This window comes from Canis lupus, chromosome 36 (genome assembly GCF_048164855.1).
Source record: "Canis lupus baileyi chromosome 36, mCanLup2.hap1, whole genome shotgun sequence".
Lineage (NCBI taxonomy): Eukaryota > Metazoa > Chordata > Mammalia > Carnivora > Canidae > Canis > Canis lupus.
The window spans coordinates 1,302,179-1,321,627 of NC_132873.1; the positions used below are offsets into that span (position 1 = coordinate 1,302,179).

A 19,449-nucleotide genomic window follows, 5' to 3' on the forward strand; every position below is an offset into this window, starting at 1 on the left:
TGTCGTTCCCGTAACACCCTGCCCTCACCCTGAGAGGGACCCTGTCTCCTCCGCTCGCTGTCCTCGTGCGCCGCCAGCACAGCTCTGGGCACAGAGCACGTGCTCAATTAACTATGTTCTAAAAACCAAACAGAGCCCACAGCAGACGGTAAGAGAGTCACATGACAGGACTCCAGTTTTCGTTTTAAAAAACCACGTCCCTCTCCTCCTCTGTCTCCACGGAACTGCAAATCTGAGAGGAACTACACCACATAGAGCAGTGGTTATTTCTTGAGGGTAGGATCAAGAATGGGATTTTAAAGCAACACTTTTCTTGGTTTTCCTCATCTCCAATGAACCTGTATTATCCTTAACTGAAAATTTTTCTGAAAATATTCTTTAAAATATATTGGGTAAGGTGCTTCCACTTGGAATCAACATATCCTGTTTTGACAAGAAAACAGATTTTCTTTTTTTTTTTAAAGATCCTATTTATTTATTCATCAGAGAGACACAGAGAGAGGCAGAGACCCAGGCAGAGGGAGAAGCAGGCTCCCTGCAGGGAGGCCAATGTGGGACTCGATCCTGGGACCCCAGGGTCATGCCCTGGGCTCCCCCAGGTACCCCGGATATTAATAGTTTCTAAGTTAAACTCCCCTTGTTTTTGAATCAAACGTTCCCCAGCATGGGTCACACTATAAGGGAACTTCCTCCCGCTTTTTCTTTTCCATAACCATCTCCAGCACTGAGATGTCTTGAGTTTTCAAGAACAACTTGAGCATCCCAGCTCTTTCCTTGAGCAATAAAACCCTTAAAGCAGAGAGGGCCCTGGGGGCTTGTCACAGGCTCGGCAGGGCAGGTGGGGCAGGGCTGGGTCCCTCACTGGAGCCTGGAGCGAGAAAGAAAAAGACACACAGAGGTTAGAGTTGCACTGGGTAAAGTCAAAGGCCAGAGATAGGGAGCAAACGCACCCTGGGTGACAATGACAAGTTTAGAAAGCAGGTCTCCTAAATTCATGGTACATTGTGGATCATCTGTCAAGAGACAAACACCCCACTGGCTGGGGTGTAACTATTAAGCACCCTCTTCCAGAACTCTCCGGAAGATGAACCAACCCCCGGGGCGGGAGCCAGCAGGAGGTGTGCAGCAACCTGGAGGGGAGCTTTGGGAGAACTTTGAGGCCGTCGTGGGGGCTCTGAGTGTGCACGGTGCCCTGCTGCGGAGAACACCCTCTGCCTTCTGGCTCTGGCCAGCTCTCTGACGTCCTATCATGCAAGTCCTGACACAGAGGCTCAGTCTAGGTTCTTCGGGAAATGCCACTCTCTTCCTTCTGAGCACTGGCTTCTCACCTCCAGGTCTGCGTCACTGCCTCAGGGGCAGCCTTTGCTGCCACCAACCTCAAGGTGGCTTCCCCTCAGCCCATCCCTGCCACCTGCGCTCACCTTCCTTATAATCTTCTCACCTACTTAATGCTCATCTTACTTGATAATTATTATTTCAAATCATTATTATTTATTTACCTGTTTATTATTTGCTGTCCCACAAGAAACTGCGTGCTTCCGGAGAAAGACTGCCTGTTTGTGCCCAACCGGACCCCCATCTCCTTCTGTGGGAGGGGCACGGAGTGCGGGGCATGCGGGCCTGGGTGGGTGGAGCTCGCCTCATTCGGCCCCCACCCCGCGGAACTTACACAGCGCGTCCTAGGAAGCGCTTCCACCCGTTTTGGCTTCCAGGGACCACCCAGGTGAAGCCTTTACACCCTCCCGCAGGCAGGGATCTCTAGGTACTCGGGGAAACCAAAGGTCTCTCCCCAAAGATCGGATGTATACACTCAAGACTCTGCCTACAGCCCCGGGGTGGGGGTGGGGGTGGGGGTGGGGGTTCTGGAGACTTCCACCGCCACAGGTCAAAACTGGAGGCTCAAGAAAAATGAAGTGACTGGAGCCTGGAAGCCACGAAGTCTTAGGAGAGGCATCTTAAGACCAGGCCCTAGAAACCGTCTGTCCTTGGGTTGCAGGGTCGAGAGGAAAGAAAGGAAGAAAGGAAGAAAGAAATCGCGGCCTGCGTCGCTTCTGGTTCCGCTCTCCATCCGCTCCCCTGGCGGTTTAGGCCCCCCCCGCCCCCCGCCTCCGCCACTTTCCCCAGGTGCCCGCGCAGACACACGATTCTCAGATAAAGGGACGACTCGCTCCGGGGCAGAATCCAGCCCCTCGGGGCTCGGGCTCGGGCTCGGGGCTGCCGGGTGCCGCGGTGCAGAGGCCCGGCAGGTGCAAGTGCACCTGCTGCCGCCTGCGGGGCGCCGCCGGGAGCTGCGGAGGAGGCGGGGGGGGGGGGGGGCGGGGGTGGAGGAAGCGGAGGGGAGGGAGGGAGGGGAGGGGAGGGAGGGGGAGCGCGGGGAGGAGTCGCCAACTTTCAGTTCGAGGGCATTGTGGGAAGCTGCCCGGGTCTGCGGGCCGCTCACCTGTCGGCCGGGCTCCCGCGCTCGCCTGCGCCCCGGGCCCCCGCGCCTCCCCGGCCGCCGGCGCTCGTCTGGGGCGGAGGCCCGGCCACCATGGTGAGTGCCGGGGGGGGCGGGGGGCACCTGCTGCGGCCGCGGGAGCCGCCGCCCCACGGGACGCACGCTCGCCGCCCCCCGGTGGGCGCGCTCCTCCGTTCATTCCGCGGTCCGCGGGCGCGGGGTCGGGGCCGGGGTCGGGGTCGGGGCCGGGGCCGGGGTCGGGGCCGGCGTCGGGGCCGGCGTCGGGGCCGGCGTCGGGGTTGGCGTCGGGGTCGGGGTCGGGGCCGGGGCCGGGGTCGGGGCCGGGGTCGGGGCCGGCGTCGGGGCCGGCGTCGGGGCCGGCGTCGGGGTTGGGGTCGGGGTCGGGGTCGGGGCCGGCGTCGGGGCCGGGGTCGGGGCCGGCGTCGGGGCCGGCGTCGGGGCCAGGGTCGGGGTTGGAGTTGGGGTCCGGGTCGGGGCCGGGGTCGGGGCCGGGGTCGGGGTTGGAGTCGGGGTCGGGGTCGGGGCCGGGGTCGGGGTCGGGGTCGGGGCCGGCGTCGGGGCCGGCGTCGGGGCCAGGGTCGGGGTTGGAGTTGGGGTCCGGGTCGGGGCCGGGGTCGGGGCCGGGGTCGGGGTTGGAGTCGGGGTCGGGGTCGGGGCCGGGGTCGGGGTCGGGGTCGGGGCCGGCGTCGGGGCCGGCGTCGGGGCCAGGGTCGGGGTTGGAGTTGGGGTCCGGGTCGGGGCCGGGGTCGGGGCCGGGGTCGGGGTTGGAGTCGGGGTCGGGGTCGGGGTCGGGGCCGGGGTCGGGGCCGGGGTCGGGGCGGGGGCCGGGGCCGGGACGGGGGCGGAGCGGACCTGTGCTGGGGCGGGGGCTGCGTCCTCGCAGCAGGAGGAGGGAGGCGCGGGCGGCGCGGGCGGCGGGCGGCGCGTGGTCTACCGGGAAAGTAAGGGCTCCCGGGGCGCACGGAGCGCCCGAGCCCGCGCCCAGGCGACCTGCAGAGCGCGCGGGGAGGCGACCCCTGGGCACCGGGAGGCCGGGGGTCCGGGGCTCCGCGGGGGGCGCGCCGAGGCCGAGGCCCGAGCCGCGGGGCGGGACCTCGAGGGCGGGCGGGTGGGTCTCGGGGCCACGGAGCGGAGCCTCCGCGACCCCCGGCGGGGCCTGGGGCGGGGCCTGGGGCGGGGCGGGTGTGAGTCCTGCCCCGGCGACAGGGACCCCGCTTCACGGGCCCAGCGGAGCTTGGGGCGCCTCGGCCTGCCCTGGGGCTGCCCTGGGGCTGCGGTTCCGAGGCCCCTCACCGCCCGCGTCCGGGGTAGATGCGGGGCGCAGGGCGGGGCCGGAGGGCCGCGGGGTGGGACGGGGCCGCGGGGGTCACGGGGGCTCGCTCCGCTCCTGGAGGTTTGCTGCTCGGCCAGGGCCGCTGCTGCCCCGGAGGCCTCCTTGGAGGACAGCGCGAGGCCGAAAGGAGGCCGTGACCAAGGGAGCAGCTCTGCGCCTTGCTGGGCTTGCTCGGGTTTCCCGGGGAGGGGAGCGAGGTGACCGTGCGCGCGGCCGGCCACTGCCCCGAGGGAGGGTCGGGGCCGGGGCATGGCCGAGCAGCCACCCGCGGCCTCCGCCTCCAGCAGGGGCAGCATCCTTGCTCCGGACAGCACTGGCTGCGCAGGGTTGTTAGTCCTTGCGGGTGTCACATGATCAGGTGGCCAGAGGAGTGTGGAGGCCCCCGGCCTGGCCCCCAGGCCTTCCCCCACAGCAGCGCTCCTGTTCCTGGGCTCTTCTGGAGGCCACCGGGCGCTCGGCCCCGACCCCCTCTCAGGCAACCTTGCAGCAACCAGATGACACCAGGGTTAGCTCCTTGCAGTTACCTGCTCCGGCCTGTTTCAGCCCGTGTCTCGGGACAGTCCCCTTGACCTCCCTGCGCGCCAGCTTGCTCCTCTGTGAAATGGGGATAGAAACTGTTCCAAAGAAGGGGTAAGAAGGGGTTCTCCAAGTGCAGTCCGAGGGATCTGAGGAATCCCTACAACTTGTCACAGGTCCACAAGGTCCAAGTATCTTCATAACGGTTCTTAATAGCACTGGGAGATTTTTTTGCCTTTTCCACATTCATTCCCCTGTGACTGTATGTGGACCTTGCTTGAGGCTCACACGCCCTGGGATAGTGTGACACTGTGAATGCAGAAGCAGCTAGGGGTGTCCGGGTCTCCTTGAGCCAGACATTAAGGAGATTTGAAAAATTATAAAATAGTGCCACTCTTTTCAGTAATTTTTTTTTTTTTGCTTTAGAAAATATTGTTACTATTCATTTAAAAAGTTATTTCTGTTAACATGTAATAGTATTTAAAAATGAGTTGGTGAATATGTAAAAAATTTTTTTTACCATTTAAGTGCATATTTAATGTTATTTAAATGCATATTACAGTATACATACCAAGGGACACAGCCTACTCGAATAGAGGCCTTTGGGGCTATTTTTAAGAGTGTAAAGGAGTCACAGGTTTGGTGAGTTAATGCAAGTGAATGCATGTAGAGCTTTGCCCACTGTAAGACCTCAAGAATATGACACCTCATCTGTTACTCCTGCCGTGCATTAGGGGAGAACAAGTGACCCTCCCTGTTGCCCAGCGGCTTGACTTTTGGGCAACGACCACCTTGTGACTTTCTGTCTTTTTCCCTGCTCTGTTCCTGGGTCTTGCCAGCTCTCAAGACTCTAGGAAACTGAAAAGCGCTCGCAGCATCCCGCCTGGTACCTCCACACAGGAAATGGTTCTTCATTCCATTGTGACAGTGGTCCAGGTTTCCAGCCCAGAGATTTCAGACCTCGTGCTTCTTGGGGCTGTGTTTGTATCTGTATTATTTTGTAGGAATCAACTTTGTACTTCTGCACCCTGTCTTTGTTTTAGAAACCTCTGCCATGGAAAACAATGTAGGGCTATTGTGTTTCAGGGACTCCTGTGGTTTCTGAGCCCGGGTGTAGTTAAACATCTTAGTGGGAAGCGTTTACCATTGAATGGTGAACAATGTCAATGGAAAAAGGAGGATTTTCTTTTATTTGTTTCTTTATTTTGTTTTCCTGGAAGAAGATAACAGTGGGGATTTAAAGGGTAAAGTTTGAAAGGCTTTGAAGACACCTTTAGTAAAAATGCAAGTGGACTTTGCTTTATGCAGGCTGCATGCTTCTGAAAAGTTGAAGTGACTCTTAAAACCACATTGTGAACAAGAGTGGAGTTACCGGTTGAAAGACACTCATGTGGTGCCCCATTTCTGAAATGTGAATCATCATCTTCTTGTGTTACATACAGATCCAGTTCTCATAATGTATGCTGTTTGTCTAAAGTGAGATAGACTTACAGTAAAAAAAAAAAAAAAAAAAAAAATCAAAGATTTTCTGGTGTGATTTTAAATCTTGATTGAAACAGCATGAGTGCCCTTCTCCTCAATCAAGAAATTCAAAGTTCATGTTCGTTCCTGATCCTGGAAACAGGGAAGAGGAAGAGGAGTTGTAGAGGGTGGGAGAAATCTAACTGTGAACCCGTCGATCCTGCAACGATCCCCCTCTCCCCACCAGTATCTCACTGTAGTTGTCCAAGGCTTAAGTGAATTGTCATAAGTGTGTAGTTATTTTGGCAATTTAAGGTCTAGGTCGAGGGTGAGGTAGTTTGTTGCAGTAATGCGTCCTTTCCTGTTCTGAGGCCTGGGTTGGGCTGCTGGCCAGAGGTCAGTGTGGCGTAGAGGGGATTGGGAATAGAGGGAGCTGTCCCTCTGTGGTGTTCGGTTGTCCCCAGAGGGAGAAAGGTGTCTCAACAACACCGGTGAGACTTGTATTTACCCCTGGCTGTTGGGATTGTTGCTTTCGAGTTTCCATTACTGGCTTCTGTGGCGAGTCCCATCAACAGCTCACAGTTTTTATACGGCAGGTCACTAACAGCAGCTGGAAGGAAATGGTCAGCAGATTGTGTATTTGCCACAGGGTATTTTTTAAAAAATATTTTATTTAGGGACACCTGGGTGGCTCAGCGGTTGAGCGGCTGCCTTTGGCTCAGGTCATGACCCCCGGGTCCTGGGATTGAGTCCGGCATCGGGCTCCCTGCAGGGAGCCTGCTTCTTCCTCTGCCTGGGTCTCTGCCTCTCTCTGTGTCTCTCATGAATAAATAAATAAATTTTTTTAAAAAAGATTTTATTTGTTTATTCGAGGGGAGAGGCAGAGGGAGAAGCAGGATCCCTGCTGAAAGGGAGCCCAACAATGACAACGCCTGACAATGCAGGACAGCACGGTCCTGGACCCCAGGACCCTGGGATCACGACCCAGGCGAGGCAGAGGCTTAGCTGACGGACCCCCAGCCCCCTGGCACAGGGTGATTCCGTGTGTGTCCTTTTGGGCCCCATGAATGACGTCATTATGGACTAAGACATAATAGATGACACTAACCCCCCTCCTCTCCATCCCCCCAACACAAACAAGGAGACTCCTTGAAGAGCCCCAGAGATGAGCACGTGGGGATAGCTCCGGGGGTCATCTGTTCGATATTATTTTGTTGTTACCCCGACCAGAGGTTCTCCCAATGAGAGACGTCACAGGGGTTACTTCTTTCCTGGGACTCCTACTGACCCCTCATAAGGTCTCCTTTCTGGCACATCTTATTCTTCCCTGATGGAAAATTCTTTGTTCTCTGTAAAGTATCCTCGCTATTTACCAAGGAGCAACTCCCCCTTGACGCCCGGATCCCCCAGATGGTGTGATTGAGAGGAGGGTGCAGGAACCAGAGGCACAGCCCCTTTGATCCTCGCCCGCACCGAGCAGCCAGGGGAAATGGGTGAATCCCAGGGCCCCGAAAGCAGGACACATTGTGCATTTGAGCTGTGATGCGGGAGTGCTGCAAACTATTTACGTTAGGAATGCAGGGCCCCTGACTATCACGAGGAAGCTGGCCTCCAGAAATCTCCAACAGAGCCGCAGACCTGAGCACTCAGACCTGGACTGGCTCCCTACCTGGTTTCTGAATTGTGCCTGGGCGAAAATAATACAGGCCTTCATTAGTCTCTCAGCGTGACGGGGCGCAGAGCTAGAGTCGCTTTGGTCTGGAACGAGGGCGTTCAGGATTCTATGTTTTAGGATCCTTGCTGGATCTCTTCTAGCAGGACTTCAGGGCTGGTAAGAAATGAGAGCAGTGCGGTGCGGGTCAGTGGATGCTGGCTGAAACGCTACAGGAACCTTCTTTCCACACTGGGTCATTGAAGAGGGGAAACTAAGGCTGTGCGCGGGGCTTGAAGCCGAGGAGCTTGTACTCATTCCTGTAGGGAGGAGACAGCAAGGGACAAATGCGACTCATACAGATGGATTTAGATTTAAGAAACGTCTCTACACAAAACCAAGAGTGCATTTGGGTCCAAGATGCAAAATGCTTACCAACCTTAACGATAAAAACCTCAGAAATAGCTTGTTTACGGCTAGCTGCCTGGGACCAGCGCACCACACCTCAAGGCTACCTGCCTTTTTATGCGGTTCCCGTTATTGCGGTAGAAAAAGTTGAGAGATGGTGTTCTGAGGCAGGGGTCAGAAAAGTTTTTCTGGAAAAGGTTTGGGTTGTGAGTATTTTGGGTTTGTGGGTCCTAGAGTCTGTGTCCCTGTCACTCTTCTGTTACAGAGTGAAAGCAGTCATGGGCAAGATGCAAACAGGTGTGGCGATATTTTCATAAAACTTTATTTTTAAGAGCAGGTGGAGGGCCAGCACTGGGCTCTCCCTTGTGGTTTGCTGACCCATGTCCTAAGGTGACTTCCATGAATTCACTGTGGATTTGGCAAATGAATCGGGTACCCGCCCTCTGGTAGGCGTGCTCCGGGGAGGATGGCACCCAGTACAAAATGAAAATGTAGGACCCCTTGTTCAGAAATTATTGATCACGGTGACTGCGGAGCATCAAACCAAGTCTAGGATCCTTCTGAACTGGGGGCTCCAGGTAAGAACCCTGTGTTCATGGAAACTAGCCCTGGGCCTGCGCCCCAGGCGTTGTGTTACGCACACCAGAAGCTCACGCTGTCCAGGAGCCTGTGTTCTCGGCGGGAAGTTCTCTAAACTCTCGGAATACTCTGTGCCAATCACACAGAAGAAGAAAGGATAAAGCGTTGGCGAGTCATCGTCATTGCATTTTTTACTGCACGGACGTCGCAGGCATTTCTGAGGCTGGCGATGTGGGGACCGGTGGGGGCGTGTGGACTGGGGCAGACCCGCCTTGGTGGCTACTTCAGGCCCTGCCATTTCAGCGCTCTGTGGCCTGGGGACGTGGGTCCCTTCATTTCCGCCCTCGGTTACCTTGTGACCCGGACCTGGCTGGAGAGAGTCCAGCATCCGTATCCCAGGCCTTGTTCCCAGAGCGGAGCCTGGGGGGCGGGACACCCTGGCTTCCCCAGCCCCTCGCAGGTTCGCCCTAAGGATCCAGGTGTGGTGTAATTTGCCAGCGTACATCCTGTACGTCAGGGCCCCATCTGTGTGAAATAAGGCAGATGTGCCAGGATCTAAGCTGGAGGCTTCCAGGAGGATATGCAAGCAGCAGCGATTCTTTCTGGGAAGGGCTCTAAGCATCTGGTGTGGTTAATTTTCCCTTTTTATTACATGTTCTATCAGACCATGCAGTTTTCTCCATGTGAATGTTGTCTCTTCTGAATTATGTGAAACATGACTTTAAAATATTTTGCCATTTACATTACTTCTCCAGCAAAACTCTCTGTCTTGTTTTCCCCTGAGTTTCGTAACTTCTGAAGGTCGGATGTGTCTAGAATCGGGATGGAAGCTGAAGTAGTTCCCTGAAAATAAACACACACACACGCATGCGCACAGAGGCTTCTGGAACTTGGGCTCTGGGCTAGACGTGTATGTTTCTGTTCGCACCTTGCTCTCATCTGAGAACCGAGAATAGCCGAGGGGAAGAAAATGTGCTTCATCTTTCTCATTTCAGCGACCCTGAACTTTTTTTTTTTTAAGATTTTATTCATTTATTCATGAGAGACACAGAGACAGAGAGAGAGAGAGGGGCAGAGACACAGGCAGAGGGAGAAGCAGGCCCCATGCAGGGAGCCCGACATGGGACTCGATCGCGGGTCCCCAGGATCCCGCCCTGGGCTGAAGGCGGCGCTAACCCGCTGGGCCACCCGGGCTGCCCAACCCTGGAGGTTTTTGGTCACAATGTGGAATGACTCTAGTCCCTTCAAGGACGCAGCCGTTCAAGTACGAGATGGTTCTCAGACCCCCGGGGTCCGGCCCTCGGCCTTCTGTTCCAGAAGCAGCTAAACGTTCCAGCGACTTTAAGAAGTCACGTCCCTGAAAAAGTGAGGAAGGCCCCACCGCATGGGGCATCGGATTCCGATTACCCCCCAACTGTTCTGCCCCCAGTTCCAGGGTCGCCCCCCTACCAGCTTCCTTGCCTTCCCTTAAAAAAGGGAAAAAAGGCATCCGCTCTTCATGATGCAGGTGAAACGATGAAAGGCTTGGAAACATGTTTCTTTTGAGAGAAGGGTCGGAATGTCATCGCGGGCCGGCAGCGTGTGCCGTGGGAGGACGGCCCCTGCTCCCCGCGGAAGGGGCACCCGGCGCCTCGCAGCCCGGCCCGCGCCTCCAGGTGCCCCCTCGCAGAGCCCCGGCCGGCCGGCGGTGTGTCCGGGGACGAGAGGCACGCGTGTGAGCCCTGTGACCTGGGGCGCTTTGCTTGGCCCCCTTGCACGGGCCCGACTTCCTCAATTTACCTGAAGATTGAACAAGATAACCCAGTGCAAGCCCTTGGCATGCGGCCTCGCACCTAGAGCACATTCCATCCACATTAGCTAGGCGATTTTTTGTTTAAAGAGAAACAGAAGAAAAAAAAAAAAAACCAAACCCAGCAAGATGTTTAAAAATGGCTCATCAGTTGTGTTTTCCACGCCCTAGGAAACTTATTTGAACCAATGAACTGAAAGAAACAAAACAGCCTAGACTGTAAGCAGCAGGGAGGTGAGAGAAGGTGTCAGGGCTACTGCACTATCACGGTGCTTCTCCACTGTGGTTCAAAGCCAGGCGTGTATATGGGATGGGACATTTTTCTTTTTATTGCTTAGACCAGTATTTTCAGTTTCTTTATGAAGAAGCCAAGTCCTCTGATCTAAGTACACTGCGGATGAGGCCTACCTTTCAGACTTGCTTTGGGCCTCATGACATCCATGCTTGAAGGGTTCAGATTATCCACTCTACATCCACAATCGTGGTAAAAATCTTAAGGGGGAAGCGACTATATAACAAGGGAGGTCCATCTCTCAGCTTGAACCTGAACTTTTTTTTTTTTAGCTTTTAAAAAAGATTTTATTTATTTATTCGTGAGAGACCCAGAGAGAGGCAGAGACACAGGCAGAGGGAGAAGCAGGCTCCCTGTGGGGAGCCCGATGCAGGACTCGATCCTGGGACCCTGGGGTCACGCCCCGAGTGGAGGGCAGATGCTCAACCGCCGAGCCACCCTGGGGCTCCAAACTTGAACTTTTCAAAGAGGACGATGGATGTGCCATCTCCCACCTCCTAGCAAATTTCGTTCACAGCTGTAGACGTCGTTGCCAAGGCATAAAGGCCCCGGGGACAGATTTTTTTTAATGAGTGCCAGGTAGGCTGCATTAGGGAGAAAATGAAAGTTCTTAATAAACATTTTAAGTGGTCATCACCAGGCAGGGTGCTGGGGGCAGCATCGCAAGCACAGCCTCTTAAACAAAACTGTTCCTGATTATTGAAAAATTCATATTAAGAAAGACCAAATAAGCATCACTGTGAAATACAAATAGGGTCCCAAGTTCTTAATGTTTCATGCAGCTTCAAAGTCATAGGGAAATGTCGCCTGGAAATGCTACCCTCTATTTCCAGTATCTTTTTGGTCCTTAAGTGATTTGAAACAGAACCAAAGGCCAGGCTGTGTCTCAGAAGACTCCAGGAGAAAAAAATCCTAATTACAGGCATATTTACCAGAAGACAGAAATCAGATGATTAACAGGTATCGTTGGGATATTCCAAATCGATCACTCTGTCCAGAGGAAGTGATACGTGGAGAAATAATACGTGAATCACGTTTCAGGCTGGGTACCCCCCCCCCCACCCCCCGCCTTCACTTGTTCTCCTCTTTGAGTTCTTAACCGGGGAGGTTATTAGAAAAGAAAAACCTACACGTGTCAGATCTGTTTCTTGAGGGCAAGAAGCTTGTGTTGGTGGGAAGAAATTTCTCACGTGCATAGCAAATCTAGGTGAGTGCGGGAGTGACAGCACCAAAGTCTGTGGGTGAGATTATATAATGGCTGCAGGAATTCTGTGAGGCAGGACCCGGGAGGGCTCAAGGCCACAGGCCTGAGTCCGGAAGGGCAGTGCGATCCTGTCTCGGGCCCCTCAGAAGACACTGTACTGTGCGTGTGAGTGGGGAGGGTTAATAAGCTGACCGTAGAGACAGGCCGGTGGTGAGGAAGTGCCGATCCTGGGGGAGAGCCTGCTTTCCCATTGGCCCCCCGCACCCCGTTGTCTCACTCTGCTCTCCCGTCGACCCCACTAGGACAGGATTCCTCCAGTGTCATCCCAGAGCCATACTTCTCACAAGTAGGTTTCCAGATAGCTCAAGAGCACAGCGTTGTGTGTGTGTGTGTGTGTGTGTGTGTGTTTGAATTTTAGAGAAAAAAAAGGCCAATACCCTCCTCAAGTATTTGGGGGAAACAGATCAAAAGTATCTTGAGGCTTGTCCAAAGTCAGGGGCAGACTCACTTCATCCCACTGCTTGGTTTTGTTTTGTTTTTTGTTTTTTTTTTTTTTTTTTTTTTCCCACTGCTTGGTTTTGGAGATAAGTTCTGCCTTCTTGGCAGCCAAGGTACAACGTCCCTGAAATCTGCAGGTGTATTTAGGGGTGTGCTTGCGCGTGTGTTGTCTCCAGTGTCGTGTGTTGTCTCCAGTGTCATGTGTTGTCTCAGGTGGGCGAGTTCCATCGTGTATCTCTCTCTCAAACACCGCCTGCTGTTCTTTCCCTCTACTGCCCTGTGTGTCTGTCCCCAAACTCTCTTCTCCCACTTTCACATATGTTTCGAAAAGGAAAGGTCATTTTAGGGGCACCTGGGGGGCTCAGCGGTGGAGCGTCTGGCTTTGGCTCAGGTCATGAACCCGGGTCCTGGGATCGAGTCCCGCATCGGGCTCCCTGCAGGGAGCCTGCTCCTCCCTCTGCCTGGGTCTCTGCCTCTCTCTGTGTCTTTCAGGAATAAATAAATAAAATCTTGAAAAAAAAGGGAAAGATCAATTTAGCGGCAGCACAGGATGGCCAGCGCTAGGAAGACCGAACAGCCTAACGCTCGGCGTGGCTGCTGCGCTGAGTGAGGGGCCCTGGAGCCATCCCCGCCTGCGCTGCTCCCCCACCTTTCCGGCCGGATCTTGCTGTCGCGGGGGCCTGGACCTGGGGCCTGGTGTCCGCAGCCCTTCTGGGCTCTCACAGAGCGTCCTCAGCCGTGAGAAGACCCCGGGCCTCTGCAAACCTGATATATGCTTGTTTTCCGAATGTGCCAGAATGAGAGGCAGGGCCGGCCCGGGGCTCAGGGGTGGACCCGCACGGCCTTGTGTCCTGCGGACGAGGAGCTGGGCCTGTCCTGGGTGCAGCGGGCGGGTGCGGTGCCCTGGGCCTGTCCTGGGTGCAGCGGGTGGGTGCGGTGCCCTGGGCCTGTCCTGGGTGTAGCGGGCAGGTGCGGTGCCCGTCGGCCACTGGCCTCAAGGCGAGGGCGCCGTCCCCACGGTGCGCGGCTCGGCATCGCGGGTCATCGCATCGCTTGCTCGGCTGCTCGGCTGCAGAGTGATGTGCGTGTGTGCTGGGCTTCAGGCCGGGCGGGGGTCAGAGAAGCCCAGCGCTGCCCTTGCGCTTTAGGTACCAGCCTCCTGGGCGCCTACTGTGGTCTGAACCCAGAATTGGAGATTGTTAAGAGTCCCGTGGGGACCGCTAAGTAGAGCAGCCTGCGTGCTTCCCCCAACTTGGGGTTTCTTCAGAGAATGTTGAAAAGGAAGATGTGCTCAGCAGGGGCTCGGGATCACGGGGAGGTGGGAGAGTTGAGGTGGGTCCTGAAAGGGGGGTCCAGAATCGGGGAGGAGTGCTTCAGACGTGGGCAGGGAGGAGGAGCGGGTGGCAGGTGGGCCCCGGCAGGAGGGGTCTCAGGGCCTGCAAGCAGGTGACAGGGCCCACGGGGGAGTGGGTTTGGAAAACACACACACACACACACACACACACACACACACACACACTCTCTCTCTCTCTCTCCCCAAATACCCAGATATCTAGTTCACAAGGTGGAGCACTTTGGTGGGAGATATTGGGAAACAGGAGGGTTTCTCCGTGTCCGTCATCTGGGAGACAGTCCGAGGGGCTGGCTTTTTAGTTTCCTGTTCAGGAGCGTCACTCCATGGATGGGGACGGGTCGCATGATGGGCTCCGCTTGGGACAGACACCTGGACTAAACCTCTGCCCCTTTGCAGTATTACATAGAGTATTGTATAGGGTAGTCTGTACATGGCACTGATTTGAAGTTTTAAGATGAAATTTTAAAGTTTTATGTTCATCTTTTTTTATGGGATGTGAGTTGAACAACTATACCCATTTCTTAGGAAAACTTAAGCCTGTCTTTGCCTATGATCATTTTAGAACAAAATTCAGGGGCGCCTGGGTGGCTCAGTCCATTCGGCGTCTGCCTTCAGCCCAGGTCATGATGCCGGGTCCTGGGATCGAGTTCTGATCTGGCTCCCGGCTCAGGGGGAAGTCTGCTTCTCTGTCTGCCTTTGCCTCCCCCTTCCTCTCAAATCAATAAAACCTTAAAAAAAAAAAAATAAACAAAATCTAGGCAGTATTTATTGAGCAGCTCTAGGTCAATACCTATTAAAATTCATACATTAGACTTACTTAAAAACTCCAACTTTGGCTCCTTGTGTAACGTTGGAAAAGACTGTTATCCTTTTGTCAGTTGTTGCAAGATAAACAAGTTGTGCTCTGAGAAAAAAGTTTTTTTGAAGTGACCTTCTTTGAAGTAATGGGCCTGTCTGAGTAAGTGATGTTTATCCATATTTATGAGTAAAATCAATATCAAAAGTGTCTGTTAAATCATGATAGAAAGTAATTTTTGGAGCAACTGGCTTAGCGAACATTATCCCAGTACAATTTGCGTCGGTGTCCTCTTTGTGCCACGTAGATCAGTTTCAAGGTCAAAATGCTGATGTTTTAAAGACCACACTAAGTTTTCCTAACACAGTGGCATTAAGACTTTTTAATAAAACCAGCTTCTAAATCCTATTTTCCTGAGCTCTTCCTTATAGCCAGTGAATATGATGATATTTTATCAGTAAGAGTTCAAAGAATAGAAGATTTAAGATAAGTAGATCTGCAATAATCATTGTATTTCCAGCAAATGTCTACAACATGAATGTTTCTAAAATATACTTCTGGGATCCCTGGGTGGCGCAGCGGTTTGGCGCCTGCCTTTGGCCCAGGGCGCGATCCTGGAGCCTCGGGATCGAATCCCACGTCGGGCTCCGGGTGCATGGAGCCTGCTTCTCCCTCTGCCTATGTCTCTGCCTCTCTCTCTCTCTCCTTGTGTGACTATCATAAATAAATAAAAATTTAAAAAAAATACTTCTAATTTAGAATCATATTCTGTAACTAGTCTTAACTCTGGGAGCTAAAAATTTTAGACCTTGAATGAAAGTGGCCTCCAAGAGATATAAAGTTCTTTTTCTTATTCATGCGAAATAAGACAATAATAAACAGAACAGGACTTCCTTTTCTTTACAAAGCATCTTTTTTTTCTCCCCGGTTTTATTGAGATGTAATTGACCAACAAATCTTGGGGTGGTATTTTTTTATAATTGGATAAGATTTATAATTAAATATCAGCTTTCCTGCCAAATCACACATGTTTGGGTGCCAATGGCTTGAGAGTCTATTCTGCAGCTACACGTTGCTAAAATTAGATTTGATTTCTGAATTTTAAAATAACTGTTCAACATGTTGTGCAAGGAAAAGGAGTGAGAAAATAGAGGGTACTCTTCTGACATTGGCAGCTCCTCTACTGGGTGACGTAAAGAATGGTTATTTCCAGCAAACGTGATCCCAAAACATCTGATGTATCCTCCCTTTCAAAAGCACTTCATGCTATGTGGGAGGGCAGAGGAGAGGGAGGCGGGCTCAGGGCTGAGGATGCGGAGCGCATCTTCAGCCCCGTGGGCACAGGGCGGATGCCGTGATCCACCCCACCCCACCCGGGGCCAGGCCGCGGCAGGGTGAGGTGTGCCGCTCCCCAGATTCTCGCGGGGGGGCCCTGGAGGCCACCGGGTAGGGGGGAAGCGCTTTGGCCAGTGCATCTTTATTTCACCTCCTGCCCTCGGTCACTCACATCTCCCGGAAAGGCATCGTATGATGAGATTCGGGCAGGACGTCAGATTCACTATCAAATAATTAGCCCTGAGGTCACATTAATGGCAATTAAAATAGCATTAAATGGTGTACCTATGCCTGAAGCTTACGTCTGTGACAAGGAAATAAGGTCCCCGTGACGCGTGGAGCATGCAGAAGATACCCGGCTGGTGGTTCTCGACGTCCTCTGGGATAAGAAGCCCTTTTGAAAGTCTGCTAAAATTTCTGGACCTGTTCCCTAGAGCAATTGCTCATGATTCTAAAATTTTGCATAGACTTTTGAGAAGTCTACCAGCACCCCTTTCCCTTTTATGTCATCCTTAGGTCTTGGGCGTTTATTATGAAGATACAGAATCCTACCCGAATTCAAACCCTAGCTCTGCCACCTGTATCTTGTGACTCCAGGAAAGTCTTTTAAGTGTCAACAACTCAATTTCTTTTATCTTCAAAATGATACATCGCCTAAGTATGTGGATTAAACAATATATAACATATAAATTTACCCCAAACTGTGCCTGCCATGCAATGGGTCGTTTTTTGTTTTTTAAAATATTTTATTTATTTATTCATGAGAGACACAGGGAGAGAGGCAGAGACCCAGGCAGAGGGAGAAGCAGGCTCCCTGCGGGGAGCCCTATGTGGGACTCGATCCTAGGACCCCGGGGTCACGCCCTGAGCTGAAGGGAGACACTCAACCACTGAGCCACCTGGGTGTCTCAGTTTCTTTTTCTTTTTCTTTTTTTTTTTTTTTTAAGATTTTATATATCTATTTGAGAGAGATAGTGAGCTACCTTTGATTGGTAGGAAGGGTTGGTGTGTGGGCGATGGGAAGACCGCAGGCTTTCTGTGTCGGAATCCCTCTCTGCCATTCTCCAGCCTGTGAGCTTGGCCCCCGGCACGGCTATTCCAGGAGGTCTCTCCGGGGCCTCGTATGAATGTGCGCTCTCTGGTCCTTGCTGTGGTTGTCATGACTGTGACAGCTCGTGGCTGCTCATGCTTCCTGCTTCTCTTAGCAATGCTGCGTGTTCGTGGCCTGGAGCCCTGACTTTGTTCCTGAAGGGCCATGTGATCTCTTGATTTGTTTTGGTCAAGTGACCAACTGAAGTGTTTTTTTCCAAACGTATGGGGATGAAAGGAATAACTACCCAGCATCTGTCACAGAGGTTTATCATCACCGCTCAGGTCACCTGACTTTCCTAATCAAGCCAATTAACCTAAGAGGGTCAGGTTTGTTCTGCTAGTATTGTGTTCTGTGGAATATACACGTAAGAAAGGTTTATGTGCTTTTATTCTTTGCTGTGGACTTAAAACCTTTTTAGATTTCTTAGGAAGCTAGGCCCGTTGCTTTAGTTTTCCTTGCAAGGTTCACGGGTTAGGTTGGTTTTACAAGCCTGTGCATCATTCCTTGTAGGTTAGTTAGTGCCCAACTAACACGGTCTGAGGTTGGTTCATAAACTTTGGAGGGAAGGTGATTGTTCTCTGAGGGTTAAATCAGAACCTAAAAGAATTGTTATTTAGGTCTTTCTGGAATTAATTAACCCAGTCTCTCTGCTTTCCCTGGATTGTATCCAAAACCAACCCTGGACAGATTCTCCCAGACTTCCCTCCTCCAGACTCTTCCCCCCAAAGAATATGTGTCATACACGGGAGCCCACGACTAAAATTTACCACACAAGGAGAATCAAAGACTGTCCTCAGTTTTTTTTATTTTTTTAAGATTTTATTTATTTATTCCTGAGAGACACAGAAAGAGGCAGAGACACAGGCAGAGAGACGAGCAGACTCCGTGCGGGGAACCCAATGTGGGACTTGATCCCAGGACCCCGGGGTCACACCCTGAGCCAAAGGGAAACGCTCAACCACTGAGACACACAGGCATTCCGAAAAGTAAATTTTTTCATTAGCCTTATTACTAGTTTTGATTCCAGTTTACTTGTTTTTGTGACTTGATGGCACATTTCTGGTTTAATCCCTCCCTCTCTTTTCACTATTTGAACACTGGGACAATGGTGTGCAAGCAGGGCTCCATGGAGATCCTGAAGCCCCCAACATCTCTTTAATCAGAGCTGCTCAGATTTCACTTTTTACCCTTTGTAATTCACTTTTATTTAGATATAGGCATTCTGTGTTTTTAAAAAAAAAAAAACAAAAAACAAAGTCCCTCAAACTTGAAAACCCTTCTCTAAGGGCAAAGGCTAGAAGAGAACTAAGTTTTATTGAACTTGCCTTACACCAGGTAAGCAATGGCTCACATACCTGGGGGAGAAGACTCTGGTCAGCAAATGTGATACTTGTGTTTTTCTATCATATTTGGTATCTGAGAAGTACAAAAAAAATGCCTTATGACTGCCCATCGGAGAATCACCCTCTGCCTTCCATTATTTTGAAGAATATATGGTTATTATTGCCTCGTGCGGTAGATACCTAGTGTCAGACTGTTGGGTTTGAAAGGAACTGTGGAAGTTATTCCAGACCCAGCACCCCAGAGATGCTGGCCAAATTACATAATCACATGGACCTGGTTCTTGGTAAAATCCGGAATTGTAACCACAGTTTACGCCATTAGGCTGTGTTATTTTTTCCTAAGGCTATTATTTTACTAACTGAACAGTAAATAGGAAGAGAATAAGCAAGCCTCAAACTACTCACAGGACACCTAAGAACTATCAAATCACATATTCTAGTTTCTACAACTTATGTCCAAGAGGCCCCCACCACATAAGCACGACTCCCAAGTTCCAAATAGCCATCAAATCAGAATGCCCCCAGCATCTACCATTGTATAGAGATGGAATTGTTTAAAATGGAACCAAAACAACTCAATGAAAAAAAAAGGACAAAGGCCTTGAATAGACATTTTCCCAGAGAAAACATCAAAATGACACGCACATGGAAAAAAATGCTCAATGTCATGATTCATTAGGGAAATGTAATTCAGGATGATGGGGTGCCCGGGGGGCTCAGCGGTTGAGTGTCTGCCTTGGGCTCAGGTTATGGCTCTGGGATCCCGGGATTGAGTCCCACGTCGGGCTCCCCGCAGGGAAGGCCGAAGGCTTCTCCTTCGGCCTATGTCTCTGCCTCTCTCCGTGTCTCTCAGTAATAAATAAATAAAATCTTAAAAAAAAGTCAGGGTGATAATGAGATAGCACTTTACACCCATTAGAATGACTACTATTTAAAAACACCAGAAAATAACAAGTGTTGGCAAAGATGTGGAGAGACTGGGACTCTTAGGCGCTGCTGGTGGGAATGGAAGATGTGTGGCTGCTATGGAAAACAGTTATGGTTGCTCCTCAAAAAAATTAACCGTAGAATTGCCATATGATCCAGCAATTCCACTTCTGGGTACGTGTCCAAAATAATTGAAAGCAGAGACTTGGAAGGATGTGTGCACCCATGTTTGTAACATCACCATTACTCACCACAAAATGGAAGCAACCCTAACATCCACTGATGGACGAATGGCTAAAATGTGCAGTGTGTCCACACAAGGAGTATTACCGAGACTTACAAAGGAAGGGCATTCTGACACCTGCTACAGCATGGAGGGGCCTTGCAGACATTGTGCTAAGTGCAATAAGGC

At 52.2% G+C, this 19,449-nt stretch overlaps 1 protein-coding gene across 4 annotated transcripts in view; it reads left to right on the plus strand.

Moving 5' to 3' along the window:
• Positions 1-19,449, plus strand: part of WDFY1 (WD repeat and FYVE domain containing 1) — a 117,405-nt gene that overhangs the window by 61,704 nt on the left and 36,252 nt on the right. The window contains exon 1 of one of the 4 annotated variants that reach the window (XM_072812922.1): positions 2,378-2,533. The exons of the other annotated variants lie outside the window; for them this stretch is intronic. Coding sequence (XP_072669023.1) covers positions 2,531-2,533 — 3 coding nt within the window. The 5' untranslated portion in view covers positions 2,378-2,530. Of the gene's footprint in view, positions 1-2,377; positions 2,534-19,449 lie in introns of those variants that run through there. 4 annotated transcript variants of the gene reach the window in all.